Raw genomic sequence first — 17544 nt, 5'->3', positions numbered from 1 at the left:
TGGTTGAAAAGTTCTCGGCCTAACAATGAAAAAAAATTTATAATTTTTTATAATTTCAAAATTATTTTTATTTTTCAACATAATCTCCCTTAACACTAATACATTATTCCAGCGATGCTCCCGTGCCATTCTCCATTCCCTGTAGTGGTTCTCAGTAAGATCTGCAAAATACCCCTCTACAGCTGCAATCACCTCTTGATTCGAAGAAAAATGCTGACCAGCGAGGAAGAGTTTTAGTGTTGGGAAGACATAAAAGTCAGAGGGAGCCAAATGAAAGATGATTTTTTCTTCTGCAAACCGGATCTTTTCTCATGAATTTTTTCATCTAGTCTGGTTAAAAGATTGGAATAATATTCCCCAGTTATTGTTTTACCCTTTTTTAATAAACGAAATGCCTTTAGCATCCCAAAACACTGATGCCATGACTTTTCATGCTGATGGAACCGACTTTGTCTTCTTTGTCGCTGAACAACTGGTTTCTCTGTCCACTGTTTTGAATGCTGTTTGGATTCTTGTGTGTAATGGTGAATCCAAGTCTCATTCATAGTAATAAATCGATGCACAAAATCAGTTTTATTCTTGTTAAAACACTCCAAGCACTGTTCAGAGATTTTCATCCGAGTGCATTTTTGATCTGCTGTGAGCAAACGCGGCACCCATCTAGCACAAAGCTTTTTCATTTGCAATTCTTCATGCAAAATATATTCTACACATTCTTTTAAAATGCCTATACTCTCAGCAATTTCACGCAATTTGACTCGCCGGTCATCCAGTACCATATCATGCACTTGATCAATGATTTCTGGTGTTACACTTTTTTGGACATCCTTCACGTGGATATCTTCAAGGTTGGTACGACCACGGTTAAACTCAGCAGCCCATTTCTTAATTGTCAAAAATGAAGGAGAAGAGTGCTCTTATGAACTTCAAATGAATTTCTTTTGGCATTAAACCTTCTTTTACAAAGAATTTTATAACCGCACGATACTCAATTTTATCCATTTCAAGGGATACAGACAACACTTTTGCTTCAGTCAGCTGTATAAAACAAACTACTTGATAGAATGACTTGCAATTTCACATGGATGCTTATGACAGGTGTACCAACTTAGAAAAAAAAAAATCTTGCCAATAGCATTGCCATCTATGGTTGAGGCCGAGAAGTTTTCAGACCACTCTCATACTTTTGTCCTTTGGGACATTCTCCCCCCACTCTGCCTTCCCCCAAAGATTACAACTCTCGGCTGTTTAAGCAAAATATGAATAGATTCCTCCTCTCTTCTATTCCCCTTGCCCACACACACACACACACACAGCACTAATGTCCTATAGGTCTTGTAGCCTTATGTGTGTGGATCAGATTTAAAAAAAAAAAAAAAAAAAAAATAGTTAGGCCTGACTATAATCAAATGATACTTATTTGAATAGAATAGAGTGATGGTAAAGTTTCATGTGGCTACACACATATATGCACATTTTCTGTTGCATTAAATTTATAAATTCTTAATTTTAAGTTTCAGACTGATGGCAGCAGGAGTAGATGATATTCGACCAGAAATGCTGACGTATGGTGGTATAAAAGTTTTACAGTGGCTGCACTGCGTAGTTCAGAAGACCTGGACAGAGGAACGAATTCCTGATGATTGGAGTAGAGCTCTAATAGTACCCATATATAAAAAGGGAAATAAAACTGAATGTGAGAATTACAGCGTTATTTCCCTACTGAGTGTTCCGGGCAAGATTTATGCAAGTATACTTGAGAAACAGTTGAGAAGAATTGTGGAAGAAAAGCTTGGTGAAGAACAAGCTGGATTCAGGCCAAATAGAGGCTGTCAGGATCAGCTGTTCACTTTACGACAATTAATTGAGAAAGCATGGGAATATAACAAAGATCTGTATTTAAGTTTTGCTGATCTGGAAAAGGTATACGACAAGGTGCCAAGAGAGAAGCCATTCAATACACTATAGTTATATGGTGTTAATGGGGCATTATATCAAGCAATACTTAGTCTTTATTTGAGTTGCAAGTCGGCAGTTAGAATTGAAGGAAGTACAGGAAGATGGTTTAATGTTGAATCTGGTGTGAGACAAGGATGTACATTATCTATATGGATCACATTATGAAGGAAAGTGGTATTAAACATGATATCAGAATTGGAGATGTTAATGTCAGCTCTTTGCTTTATACGGATGATGTTATACTTCTAAATAAATCGGCTACAAGTTTGCAAGATTCCCTGACTAAAATGAATAACTGTTGTAATGGATATGGTATGAAGGTCAGCAATAAAAAGACAAAGACAATGAAAATAGGTAGAATCATTGAAAATGTCAACTGTGTTTTGAATGGGGAACCTGTGGAACAAGTAAAACATTTCAGCTACTTAGGCACGATTTTTAGTGAAGATGATAAATTAAATATGGAAATAGACAACAGAATCAACAAAGCAGGTATGGTAGGCAGTCAATTGAATAAATTCATATGGAATAAGAGAGAAATTAGTTGTAACACTAAATTAGCTGTATACAAGACAGTGTTCTGAGAGCTGGGTCAGAAGTAAAACACTTGACCAAAGACTAGAGAGACCGCAGATATGAGAGTCCTGAGAAAGATTAGAGGCGTGAACATCAATGGCAATATCATATTAAAAATGAGGATATTAGGAAAGAACTTGACATTGTCGGCATCCAGGAATGCATTAGCAGAGCTAATCTCAGGTGGGTCATTTAAACAGAATGGGCGAGGAAAGATTAGCAAAACAGGTGTTCTCTGCCAGGTTGGCAGGAAAACAATCCAGAAGAAGACCAAGATATATAGGTGGATTGATACGGCACAATGTGCCTTAGACGATAGAAATATAAGATCTGATAATGATAATATTGTAGTCTTGACAATTAATAGACTGATTTGGAGGAAAATTGTAGATAGGAAGTTAGTAATGATGTAAATTTTTCATGTAGTACTATCATATCCTTTACATGTCAGGAATTTGATGATGATGATGACTGTTAGACTTCATTTGTCTAAAATTATTACTAGACACACACACACATATTAAAAATAATTTTATTAATGCAATTATTTTGACCTGAAATTAACAGGCCATCATCAGTGCATCAACATAATCACAAGGAGAAATAGAACAACTAATGTTAGTTCTTTTACAGACCTTGACACAATGCTAGTGTTGCCACCATATAGGTTGTTACAGAATGAAATGAGATTATAATTATAGCTAAAATTAAAATAACTTTGAGATAAAATGATTGAATGATATGGCATGGCATTTTATGAGGGTGTGCTGAGAAGTTGTGATAATTACCATGAAGAAATTGAGTTAGAACCGTGTAACTTACACATTACTCTACATATTCCACATGAAGTGTTATACACTTGTTACAACACTGCTGCATCATTTGCAATCCTCTGAGAAAAAGGTCTTTCCCCTTTTTGCATAATTCAGTCATTTTTGTTCTAAGTGTTTATCAGAACTTTTCAGCCCTTCACCCTTGTATAGATATATATGTATATAAGAAGGAAAAAAGAGGGGAAGCATGTTATTGCTTGAGATTTTTTATCACTCTCTCTTTCTCTCTCTCTCTCTCTCTCTCTCTCTCTCTCTACCCCATATCTTGGCAATGGATAGACAAGTCATTCTGGTTTAACTTTGGGCAGTGTGGAAGTGCTTCAGCACTCTCTTTAAATGACCTCTCAAACTCAAATTCTTCACCAGTGTATGTAACATGTTGGAGGGGGGGGGGGCTGCTTTAAACCCCTGGAAAGGGTAGGAGCTAGTTCTCTTTAATCTGCCTTTAGTTGAAATTTTGTCAACTCTAATTTTGTGATATCTCAAGAAGTCATCCTTCTTATTATTGTTTCTCTAATATAAGGTAAGGAGATGTAGATTTGATTTTATGCAGGAAAGGACTTTTTCTTTGTCAAGAACAGCACCATCCTTTATAGGATCATATATCTATTTTTGTTTTGTCCATTGTATTTAAAATTTCGTAAATATAGCCTATTGTCCCAGGTGCATTGTTGTCCTTTGTAATAAAAATTGCCCTGTTCTGGAGGTAAAATAACTGTATTGGCACCTACCAACATGTAGAGCTTTATGAAGCACATCCTTCTCTCCCCTTTGATCTTGTCAAAAGGATGCTAAGGAGCTAAGGAGTTGTGGGGAAAATGGGGGGATTAACCACTGAACTGACCTTGATGTGTTTACACGTCAATGAGTACATGGATACAAAGTGTCTGTTGATGTTAAATATAACTTTGGATACTACTGAAATAATGTAAATACAAAGCTTGAATTTTTTATATATTTTATCCATATGGCAATTTCATTGGTAAAGCTAATATTTCAAAGAATTCTATAAAAGTTAGCAATGGAAGAGGGAAGTTGGAGAACTCATTGCTACACCTTAATTCTCTGTGACTTTGATTTCTTCTTCTTTCTCATGCTGAAAATATCCTCAAAGGAAAACTTTTAAAAACATCAGAGATATGTTGCCATTTAAAATTAGTCAGAAGGATGGTAACACTCTAAACCTGAATTCTTATCAGCTTCATAAATTGAACAGATTTGTATAAACAGCTCGTTCTTATGTATAATTATTATGTGGGAACCGTGATGGAATCCAAAAATTATCATGAGAAGCCTGCAGTAACCTTTGTTCACACAATGTCTATTATTCCTCTCCTTAAATTTGTTTATAAGCATAGTATTCATGGCTGGCTCTGACAAACTGTTCCAATGATTTGATTACTCGTATGCAAAAATCTAGTCCTTGTTTCTCTCCCATGCATTCATGTATTGAAAAGTTCATAACAGTTAAATAAAAAGGACCTTTTATTTATTTTATTGGTTAGCATCTATTTTATTAATAGATGCTAAGCATGACCCCCATTTGGAAAACCCTGCTGTAAACAGCAAGAATAATCCCTTCAGTAGTAACAGGAAGTTGGGGTGCTTTTGATATCTCTTAGTTGCCTTAATTCCACTGTAGCTCATTTTAAGAAATAATTTTAAATAATTTCATAAAGGGAAGGGGGAAAAAAAAACCTGAAATAAAATGTTTTTATCATCTTTTTTTTCCCCTAAGGTTTAACAATGCAGGCCACTATCCTTGCATATATGTTTGGTATTGTGGAAGCAGGGAAAATCACTGTGCCACTAAACCCTGTGCAGCAGGTAGGAGGAAGATGTAGTGTTGGTTACATCCAAGAATTTGTTGCCAGCTTATTAAAAACTGCTTTTCCACACCTGATTGAGTAAGTGAAAACATTCTTTTTATAAAGAATAATATTTCCACCACCTAAAATTTTATGTAATACTTTAAAAAAATATTTGGGTTTTATCCATTAAGTGAGAACTAGCAACAGAAATTTTTAATTAAGAGAAGCAGTATATTTTTTGCTATGTTCATTTATAAATTATATCTTAAGTTGCATTGCATTTTATTTCTTCATCCTTTATATTTCAGAAATACAAATATTCTAAATTCACATAATTTGAAAGTCATTTAACTGCAATACATATCATGATGCTTGCTGCAGTTGCTGTTACTAGTGAAAATTGGTCACTTCAGGTGACATTAGATCAAAAAATACACTAACAGGATTAAAGGAAGATTTTCTGTGAAAGCAAATATACACAGTAAAGTTTTATTCAAGAGGAAAAGGAATAATGCGCCACTTTATTGATGCAACTTAGTTAAAAAGAAAAGGATATGAAATAGAATTGAAAGAGTAGTGCTATCCTCCACACACACACACACACACACACACACACACACACACACACACACACACACACACACACACACACACACACACACACACACTCTCGCTCTCTCTCTCTCTCTCTCTCTCTCTCTCTCTCTCTCTCTCTCTCTCAGTCATCTTGCAGGAATTTTGACTTTTTAGTGGTTGTTAGATAATTTAGGTTTAACGTTATGCAATTTATTTCTCAGTGCTTCTTGCCACAATGATTACCACAACTTTGCAGATTATGAGCTATACTGATTTGCAACAAGATGTTTTTATGAGCTTGTTTTTGTCATTTTCATGTCTCTTTGAACATCACATCAAGATGCTAACCAGAAAGTTCCTGTCACACTGCACGTTACCTTTTAACAGTTATGAATAATCTTCAAATAACCATCCCTTCCTTGAATGACTCCCTCACACAACGCACCTGCTCATGTTAGAGGAGAGTGACTTCCCAGTGATTGCACTAACCCTTTTTATTCTTCCTCTTTTACTATATTTTTCCATATTCTACCATTTAGTATATGTGTGAAAAAAATTATGCTGCCTTTTGACATGAACGTTGCCAATATTACCTTACTGAACATAATAGATTATCCATGGCAGCTGCTCAGTGCTCACAGACCACACTAATTTCTTACCCATCTCTACTGACAGTTTGAGATCTGAGACCTCTTTTGGTATGCTGCTGTTTTTCCTAACCCCCTTATCTCTAATCAGATTCCATGTGAATCCTTTTCCAGTTCTTTATATTGTTTTATAATTATTGTATAAAATAAAGACCTTTAATTTTGATGTTCATTTGTGGTGGATTCCCAGCCACATTGGAATTAAGGGAAATGTGACTACAGATGCCACTGCATGGTCAGCTCATACTTTTTTCTAGTACTCTTTGTCAATCATCCACATGGTTAGTTAATAAGAAAAAAGTTGCAGTAGTCATTGTGGCAAGAAGCACTGAGAAATAAATTGCTTAAGATTAAACCTAAATTGTCTAACACCTCCTAAAAGTGCCTAGCATTGTGTTCCAGTCAACAGAAATAGTAAAGGGGAAGTTGTTCTCTAATCTCTATATAAGTCATATTCACCTAACACATTCTTATCTTTTGAGATCTAATGACCCACCTTTGTGTAAACATTACACTTGTCTTGCCATGCTTCATATTCTTTTTAGTGCCAGCACTTCACTCAGGAGAGAATTGCAGTTTTTTTAATTCTTATGGAGAATGAATTTATACAAACAGATTTGATTTGAATGATATTTTTGTGTAAATGCAGGATGATTGGATTTTTGTTTTTTATTATTTTGCATATTGTTGTAACCTTTGGACTGGTGCCAGGTGCATAATGTGTAATATAAGTAAAACATTTTTACTTGTTTTAACATATCAAAACTTATATTAATCTTTTGCAGGTAACAAAAATACAGTAATTGGCATTATATCCATCCACTAAATTAGGGGCTTCTAGCTTATTAAGTAACCAGTATAAACAAAAGCACAATAACTGATATTATTTCCATCCACTAAGTTAATGGCTTCTAGCTCATTAAGTAACCAATTGAAGATAACCTTGTAATACTAGGTTGGATATAGAGCAGCTAACAAGTATCTAAGTATTATCAAACATCTATTACACCCTCTTTCCAAAAAGAACCCGAACTTTTCAAAAATAGAAGAAACTAGTGGCGCCACTTGTTGTATCTTTTTGTTGTCAAAAGTTGACAACCTTTATTAGTGTTGTGTCAACTTTATGACATTTGTTTCATTAAAAGCCGAGTTATAGTGCCAAGAGTGACAGTGACAGTTTTGACGAACAGTCTAAAAATGAGTTTCAAACAGAGAGCTGCGATTGACTTTTCTGTTAAACTTGGTAAAAGTTTTACCGAAACATATCAAAAAGCATACGGTGATGAATGTTTATCCCGTACTCAAGTTTACGAGTGGTTTAAGCAATTTTAAAGTGGTCGTGAGACTTTTGAGGACGAGGAAAAGCCGGGCCGCCATCCAAAAACTGGACTGAGCGAATTTAACATCCAAAAAGTGCGTGATTTTGTCAAAGAAAACCTGAAATCATCTGTGAGATTGAATGAAGATGAATTGTAGATTCCAAAATCAACTGTGCACAACATATTGACACAGAGTTTGGGTCTTCATAAATTGAATTCGCGATTTGTTCCCTACAAAGTTGACAGACGACCAAAAAATGTATCAAATTGAACACTGCAAGGACTTTGTTAAACTGCTCGTAAGGACTCAAACTTCCTTGAAATGATCGCTACTGGTGACAAAACATGAATATGAACCCGAAACAAAGTGGCAGAGCTAAGTGAAGACCACCAGAAGAGGAGCATCCGAAAAAAAGTCGCTTGGAGAAGTCAAAAGTAAAGACAATGCCGGTTTCTTTCTATGATTTCAAGGGCGTTATCTACATAGAATTCATTCTGCCTGGCCAAACAGTCAATGGTGAGTTTTATCTCCAAGTTTTGAAGCGATTGATAGCGAGAATTTGTCGCGTGCAGCATGAATATCATGATGCAGGCAGCTGGTAACTTTTGCACAATACTGCACCATCTCATCGTTCGAACATTGTGAGACAGTTTTTGAGTAAAAATCAAGTTTTTGTGTTGGATCACTCACCGTATTCACCTGATTTAGCACCCTGTGACTTCTATCTCTTCCCATGGCTTCATTTGCTGATGAAAGGAAAGCGATACGACACCATTGAAAACGTTCAAGCTGCAGTAACCATGACCCTCAACAGTATCCCAAAAACCGATATAAACAAACTAATTTAACAAATTAATTGACTGTGCCAAATGCTATATCGAAGATGAGGGAGAGTATATGATTGAAATAAATGATTTGAATAATTATAATTGGTCTGTGTTTTATTTTCTATCAAAAGTTCGGTTTCTTTTTGGACAGAGGGTGTAAACAAGAGACGATCTAATTTATCTTGGAAATTCACTGAGCTGATATATGACCTGTATTTGGAAGAGGGACGAAATTCGAAACAACTAAAGATTTGTTTCAGTTCATAAATAGTTGACTGTTGCTGTTAGAAATGCCTTATAATGAACTTACTTGAGTATAACAAACTGCTGAAAAATCCTAGTCACTAGCAACATTTTCTTCCGTTTAAAATGATGTTCATTTTATCTGTAAGTTTGCTATAGTGAGGGTTGATTTAAGCAAAATTCAATAAAAGGCTGGTGCTTTAGTGATATAAGCCAAATGGAATGGGGAGGGAAAAGACTTGCAGTTAAATCCTCCCATGGATTTAACTGCAAGTGTAAACAGGTCTTGACAAATTATTCAAAATCGAACTCATCACACAAAAAATGTACTCGCCCAAGACACTCCCATTTTTTTAAAGATGTCCCAGTAAACCAATGGGAGTTTCATAATATGATGAGTCAGAGGATGAGTCTCAATAGATCGCAGTATGGTGGCTGCTCTTCTAAGCACGACACCCAGACCAGTACCTAGGTCGTCTGCGGACGATTTGGTGCCCACACGTCACACCTGAATGGTGCGGCGTAGGAAGCAGCTGCCGCATAGTCTCAACGGCTGCCTTGGTGCGTCCGTTCTAGTGGCCTCATCGCCAGAGCGATCGCACCGTGACGGTACGAAGCAACTCCGGCTAGCACTGCCTTTTAACGCGCGAGGCACGAATGGTATCGTTGCAGTGGCTAGACGGGATTCTGACTTAGAGGCGTTCAGTCATAATCCCACAGATGGTAGCTTCGCACCACTGGTCACTCGACCAAGCACGTGTACCAAGTGTCCGAACCTGCGGTTCCTCTCGTACTGAGCAGGATTACTATCACAATGACTAGTCATCAGTAGGGTAAAACTCACTTTTAATCTTCATTATCAGGTTATGCTTACCCTACTTCTCTCTTATAGTATACAGTTGCATCAACATTGAGGTTCTCTCATAATAGCACTCTCATTCCTTATACCATTACCTCAATATGGAGTTCCACTAGTGCTCATTCTAGTGTCCTCTTACAGTATACTATTGCATCTGCCTTGAGGGTCATACCCCAAACTATTACTCTCTTTATATTACACAACTGCATCAATATTGAGTTCCACTAGTGCTCATTCTAGTGTTCTCTTACAGTATACAATTGCATCAACCTTGAGGTTCATCACCCCAACTCCACCTATTATAAAATCAGTTCAGACTCTCTTGGCAATGTGTTTCCATCTTTCTTTAAGGACCTAATGGCCTTAAACACCTGCCACAATTAATAATTCTACAGACCTATGTAGTTCATGCTCTCACTCTCGTCAAAAGGCACCACTGGGCCACTAGAACTTCTTCTGAAAGACTCTAAATTATTCCTGTTTTCACCAATCCATTGCATGTTCACTTCCTTAACCTAGCTTAGAATTAACTTACGTACTAACTTACGTACTAACTTAAAACTACTAACTAAATTCCCCCTAACCCTATTGGTGAACACAGCACCTTATTTATTGAAGGCATCACCATCCTATATACTTCTGTCTTTACCAATTTAGAACCTTTCTTTAAATTTAACTAGAGTAACTCATAATTGGATGTGTCAACTTAGAGAGTTCCACAATCCGCAATCACATGAGAGGCCCAGTGCCAATGAGTCGGGATAAAAGACAGATTCCCTACGTTATATGCTCATAGGGAAGCAGCGAGAGGGGCAGCTAGGGCACTCTCACCTCTTCCCAACCACAGACAATGGTAGTCAAATAGCCAAAATTCCCTACGATAAAGCTCGTGTGCGTAGGTGCACGGGTGGGATGGCAATTCCCCACGTTAAGAGCAGCATTTTTCAGTAGTAACATCCCTACTGAGCATACTCCTTAGGCAGTCTCTATCTGAGGCCTGCCAGACCTGCATTATCACTAAGTGACTACAGGAATTATCAAGTGTGCTAAATGCACTCACCAGGCTTCCCCTGGTGATTCACAGCAGCCATCAATGGACTCACACCAACGAATTATGCTACTGAAAAAAAGAAAATCAAAATGATGCCTTTACCTGACATCTGGAGGCCACTTCTCCATGTCAAGTGTTACTCTAATAGCAATCACCTTCGGGACCTCTCTGTGAGGCCAGCCGGACCCGGTGTGGCGTGAGCTGTCTCCGGGAATTAACTTCTGTGCATTATGCATTCTCCCATCTCACGATAAAAAATTTTCTCTTTAAACTTCATTCAAATATAATCCTGCAGATATTTATAAATATTTCCATCACAACTGTGCATTTTGCACTCTTCAATCTCACAATAAAACCCTAAAATTTGGCTAGTTAAATTTCATTCAAATATTATCCTGTTATTTATTCATGAAAATTACTCACATTAAATAAATAAATGTCCACCTCAATGAGAGTCATGTTTACTCCCACCGATCACCCATGATCTTTATTGATATTCTTTCACTTAAACATTCAGAGCACTGGGCAGAAATCACATTGCATCAACAACTCTAAACAACCATTTCGCAATATGCTTTGTTTTAATTAGACAGTCGGATTCCCCTGGTCCGTGCCAGTTCCGAGTCGGCTGTTAGTTGTTGGCCGAAACGGTCGCGCCAGACGGGCCATCCGGCGTGCCGCGCAGCTGAGGCATTCCACGAGAAGGTCCCAACGCTGGTCCGGGCTCAACCGTTTCATCACTGGACAGTTTCGCCCAGTCCCGGTGCAGTGCCATACCCGCTTCGTACCCCAGCACGACCGGCCCATTCCTCGGAGCCAATCCTTGTCCCTAGGTTACGGATCCGTCTTGCCGACTTCCCTTACCTACATTATTCTATCGACTAGAGGCTGTTCACCTTGGAGACCTGCTGCGGATATGGGTACGGTCCGGCATGAAAATCACACTCTCTCCCTCGGATTTTCAAGGGCCGACAGGAGCGCTCCGGACACCGCAGGAGGCGCGGTGCTTTACGGGTGCTGTATCATGGTGAGAGATTTTTTTTTGTTGTTAGGACCATTCAAAAAAGAAAAGTCAACAGATAGGAATAAGTAGAAATACAAAAACAACATTAATTTTATGGAAAATGTAATTTGTTACATTAATTACCAGATAGCCCTTGTATGACATACTCTTCTGTGTTTTCTTAAAGTTAAAAAAGAATTTTAGAAAGTAGCTTTTGCAGTTAGACTTCAAAAGCTACTAAGTTTGAATATTATATGATTTCAGGGTGAAACACTTCATTTGTCCTTTGTTTTTCTTTGTCATCCTAATACTAATCACAGATTATCATTGGAATAATAATCTAGTTGCATTATTTAATAACTTGTTCCTCCTCTTTTTTTTTTTTTTTTAATTACTACATTCATTATATTACTATTGGTTCAATTATTTTGTCAGATTATGAGTAGTGATGTGGAGAAATATTGTATATTAGTCCTTAGATTTTTTTTGAAAATTTAATCGCTTTCCCAACATCATGTCACTGTGTGTGTGTTATCGTGCAAGTTATTTCATCTAAGATTTTCCTTAACATGTTAGGCTCATTGGCTTATTGTGGTCATCATAGAAATCTTATTAATGATATAGCTTGGCGATCATTCCTGTTTACACAGTCTGACATGTATGCGGGTTGCGTATGTTCCCTGGTCTGTTGGTCTCTTTTTTTTTTTCAGAAGGAAACTTTTCTGTAATTTGAGATAACTAAATTATTTAAGATAATCAGAAATCATTTCTTAAAATATTTAGCTTTTCAGGAAATAAATGCATAATTGCCACCTACTGTTCACTGTTGCATTGTTTTAGAATTATAATTGACCTTATAGACTGGAAACACTTGATTGGATAATCACATTGTGAGATAAATCAATTATTTTACAGTAGCATTATTCATATAATGTGAGAACTGAAAATATCTTCATAGGATGTGATGACCAGAAGTAAGTTCTTTATAAATTCAAAAAGGCATTTCATCATTCATAGTGGCACAAATTTCATTATAAACAAAGAAACCAAGGATCAACTTGATAGCAGATAAAAACAAATGACAAGAACTTTCCAATTTAAGACCAGGAAAATGCTGTGTAATAAATGATATTGCTGCTAAGGAAGGAGTTTTATTATTATTATAGGAGGAACTATTTTGTAATGAAAACTGCTTCACTTGAGTAGAAGACAGTAAAAAGCATTAACCTCTCTTTTGAGAACAGGAAACTAAGCAAGCTAGTGAGGTGGAGAAGGCAGGGATAGAATGATAACAGATAGTATTTATGGAGAATCCATTCAAAGCAAATCTTTAGATGCTGTGGAGAAACATTACTCAGTAAAGGATCATAATTAATAAAGTGTCAATAATTCAAAATTAAATACCGGTTCTTAAAAAGTTAAGATATTAACTTCAGTTTTAAATCAGTATACAGTATTTTTTAAATGCTTAGTATTACTGTAAGACTCGCAGATAGCTTTAAATCAAAGTTAATTGCTTGCCTTTATACGAATGAATGCTATATTTATAATTAATAAAGGCAGGGAATTAGAGCTAATGATGAATAGTTCAAATCTAACATAATAGGTCTAGCAGAGGTACAGTTTCATCTGACATTCAGGGCTGAATTTCAGTATTGAACTTTTGCAACTCATTGAATTGATAGAGAACATGAACAAAGAGGTGGCATTTATTATTAGTTAGTAAAAAGTTTTAAATTCTACAGAAAAATTTTTTTTTTATTATTCTTATTATTAAGAGCAGCCTCCAGGGGAGTCAGAGAGACCACATACTATATGCACTTTTATTTTCATAGGAATTGTGTACTACAGGATATACTTTTAAACCAATAACCATTTGCTTGAGGTTATACGTGGAATATACTTCCAGAGAGTATTGTAGGAACAAATACCTTAAGCAAATTTAATAACATGCTATACAAGTATTTGGAATAGTTGTTTTATTTATTTAAATGCAATATCATTACTGTGGAATGTTAAAGACTCTGTTCTGATATTGATGATATATAAGGCCTTGTTTCTTGATATCAGATTTATACTTCATTCAGTGTCTAATATTCATTTCTCTGAACTTGCCTTTATGTTTTTATAAAGGCAAGTTTTGAAGTTTCTCTAAGAAATTAGGTGGCATCTTCTGCTCAATGCATTACTTCTGAACAATCTTAACTCTGTACAAATCACAAATCCATCCAATTATAATGATCCGTTTTTAACTGTTTTCAATTTCTTATGCTTACATTTCCTACAAATATTTTCATGGTCACTATTTATAAGAGTTGCCATTCATACTTCTGTCCGATCCTCGGAAACTATTAAAACACTTGCAAGAGTTTGACCCCTTCTTCACACAACTTCAAAATCACAGCAAAAAATGTATTTCTCTTTGTTCTTTTTTCATTTGTTTCCTATTGCTGGATTATGTAATCTGTCTTCCTTATTTCCTAAAGAGTATCATTGCCAGTTCTTCTTTAAATCCAACATTAACAAGTATCTTTTTTCTATATCTCTCACCATGATGTGAATAATCTCTTATGCATAAAATTACAAAAAAAAAGGGGGGGGTATTATTTTTGGTATGAACCACAGGGAGAAAATGCTAAGTAAAAATTGTTATTCAAGGTTTCTGCACTCTGACATTTTTTCATGAGGAATAAAATATTTTCATTTGAAAAATGCTTTAACACATTGCTTCCTAAAACATTAACTGCCATATAGGGAATTGTTATTGAACTAATAGTATACATCATGCTCACATTTATATAACATGTAGCTTATTGTTGAATTGTACTATGTGGCTTCACTGAATTTGTGAACGTAGCTGTTGAATTCAGTATATAGCATTTTTTGTGAGTTGCCAAAGTACCTGATGAAGTATCTTTTTCATGCTACCAGTGAAAAGCATCAGGTACTTTGGTAGAATTGAAGGCAATAGCTGTGTGTTTACAACTTCAAAGATGTGCTGAAATTATAAGGCCTGGATTTTTTTGTTCCATTCTGCCAGCAGAGTGCAGCAACATCCAAGAACCTGTTTTAAACTAGCATAAGAAACTGGGAATTAGGTCATGATAGGCATAGTGCAGCTCAGGAATGTACCACATGTTTGAAATCTTAGCATGATCTTTACTATCAATTTAATGACATTTATGGTAGTTAATCACTTAATAAGTTCTTTTAATTTAAATATTTTTTTTCTGATAGTGTAATATTTTTCTTACTCTTACTTTTTATATAAGTTCTACTCATTTATTATCAACGTTAGTATTTGCATGCAGTCACACTTCAATTCTAGGCCGCCATTTAATTTAACAATAGTGTGCAGAGTAAGGAAGACAAAGGGATTGCCTTTTGGGTAGCACCAATTCCTTTGTTTCGTTCCTGGTGCTAATCCCTTTTCGAATTTACGGAAAATTTATATTATACTGCGCCACCCTAAATCCTAGACAAGAGAATAACTCAAAATTCAGAGAATTAACACTCAGAATAGTACACTATCATATAACTCCTAGACAATTTCGTTAAGTACTTAAATCATGCAACAACTAAATTTCAATTACAGTCGTAGCCACCTTTATATTTTACCTCCTGTCTTGGTTCTGACTTTTATGAGCGGTGCAATAAGAATAAAATCAGGCAAGTCATTAGATTACTACAAAAGAAAGACGTTTAATTATCAAATCAAATAAATTACAGGTAACAATAATTACTGGCATAGAATCACAATTATCCTTGAAAATAAGTTCAATTAATTAAATGTTGTGAACTCTCTTTTAGCACTTTACAACATGAATCTAGATTAGAGCTTCAATTAATATTTAAACATTCACTCAGTAATCAACATTCCCAAAGGTTATTGAATTAGCAGGCTGAGTATACCTTATGGTATTAACATATTCCTACACAATCCTTTTTCTTAGAACATAAGGTTCCCTTTTCTCACTTTTCATAAGCTCTAGAGTCCTTTCATTTAACGAAACATGAATAACTGAAAGTTCTTTGTGCGAACAATAATTATCCCTGTTAGCACAATTACATAACAGAACAAATGTTTACATTACCAGTGACCGTAAAAATACTTGGCCTTCTCCACACTTGTCTCGGGAGTGCTTCCGTCTTATTGACCATGCTCCTACTTGATTTAAAAGAATCAACTGGTGGGCTCGGACACTACTCGCCTCCTTTGAAGTAAATAACTCTGGCTTACCGCTATCGGGTCAAGTGGCTCAGCATGACTTGTCGATCTATGCTGTGCCTTCTGCAGGATCGGGATCTGTACTTCGCTGAACCACTGCTTGACCGGTGGGCTGCCGTTAGACATCTCTGCATGCTCCTACGACCTCCGTGGGATCTCACGAACTTGATGACCAGTCGAACGAAGGGGAAAAAAGCCACGAGCTGGTGCCACCATGCTCTATATATCACTGCCATGATGTGTACCTTCTTACTTCACGTTCTTTCTCCTTTGCACCCAGTGCCGCTGTCTCCCCTAGCGTGCTTGGTGGGAAACTTCTGCACACAATTCCTCTCTGGTGCACGCAACTGCCTCAGGCCTTTACTTGGTAATCCATTTATCTTATTCACTTCATGACACAAATATTTACATAAAGTTCACATAATTTAAACTTCTGGTAATTTTACAATGAATAACTATAACATAATGTATAGAGAAAAATACCTAAATTACAAATGTTGGTAGTTTACAATCAGTTTCATATTTTCTGATATACAAATATTAGCTTCGGGAATGTTGTTGCTTGTTAAATCTGAATGAAATACTTATGGATTAAAATTTCTTTCATTCAGAATTTAACAATAGTCATAGAACATGGGAAGCTTGTTGAATAATCCGTTTTTACTTAGTGTTTTCTCCCTATGGTTCATACTGGAAAATAATACTATGTACAATTCCAACCATAGAAGCTTATTGTCAAAAAAAAAAAAAAAAAAAAAAAACCATAAGTTTTATATCAGTCAGTCTGTTAGTGATTATTATCAAATTAAAACTGGTCTTGGCCCTTTTCAGCTGGATATATCAAATGTGCATTTTGTATTCCACTTGAGTGATATACAAGCTTTATAATTAGAGTGGGATAAGTAGAAATGTATCTTTTCTCATAAGAGACTGTTAAATTAAAACTGTATTCTACCACAAGCACTTAAAAAATGCTTTTCTCTATAAATTAACAATATCAGAAACTGTGTTTCACAGTATCTGAATGGAAATTTTAGCACAAAAAGTAAATAAATAATATGAATTATTTTTGAATCATAAGACAATTCTTTATTTTTATGTTTTACTCGATATGCTATATACAATTTCATTAATTTATTGTAGTGCTCAGATTAAGATAACTGTGCAAGGTTTCTTTAATCTGGATCAAGACATCCCAGCATTCAAAGAGCACTTGAGAGATTTTCTTGTTCAGATCAGGGTATGTTGATGTTTATCTCATAAATGGATAAGCCAGCCTTATGTGCTGTTTACAATTGTTAATAAAAAATACTTGTGATCTGTTTATGCTAAACTGTTGATTTTTTTTTTTAGCTCAAAATTGTCAAGAAATAATGTTTAATATTTGATTTATGTGTGATTTTAGGAATTATAACTTGATTTTCATATACTTTTCGACATAAGAATAAATAAATAAAATTAGTATACACTGGAATTATTATATAATCGTTTTTGTTTCCATTCATTTTTCATCTGCCCAAGACAGATTGAGTTCCCTAATTAGGAACTTTAGGCAATTTAATGCAGTTGGCTTGCTATTCCTCTTCTGCATCCCTCTAGGGGTAAGTATTT

At 35.7% G+C, this 17544-nt stretch overlaps 1 protein-coding gene across 1 annotated transcript in view; it reads left to right on the top strand.

Moving 5' to 3' along the window:
• Positions 1–17544, top strand: part of LOC150102567 (exportin-1-like) — a 448940-nt gene that overhangs the window by 400725 nt on the left and 30671 nt on the right. The window contains exons 28-29 of the mRNA XM_090399503.1: positions 5107–5275; positions 17077–17173. Of these exons, the coding sequence (XP_090255629.1) occupies positions 5107–5275; positions 17077–17173 (266 nt within the window). The remainder of the gene's footprint in view (positions 1–5106; positions 5276–17076; positions 17174–17544) is intronic.

This window comes from Typopeltis vanoorti, chromosome 10 (genome assembly GCF_054136105.1).
Source record: "Typopeltis vanoorti isolate ZY-2024b chromosome 10, IOZ_Tvanoo_1.0, whole genome shotgun sequence".
NCBI lineage: Eukaryota > Metazoa > Arthropoda > Arachnida > Uropygi > Thelyphonidae > Typopeltis > Typopeltis vanoorti.
The sequence above is the reverse complement of the archived record's forward strand: the minus strand, read 5'-3'. Positions and strand labels throughout refer to the sequence as shown.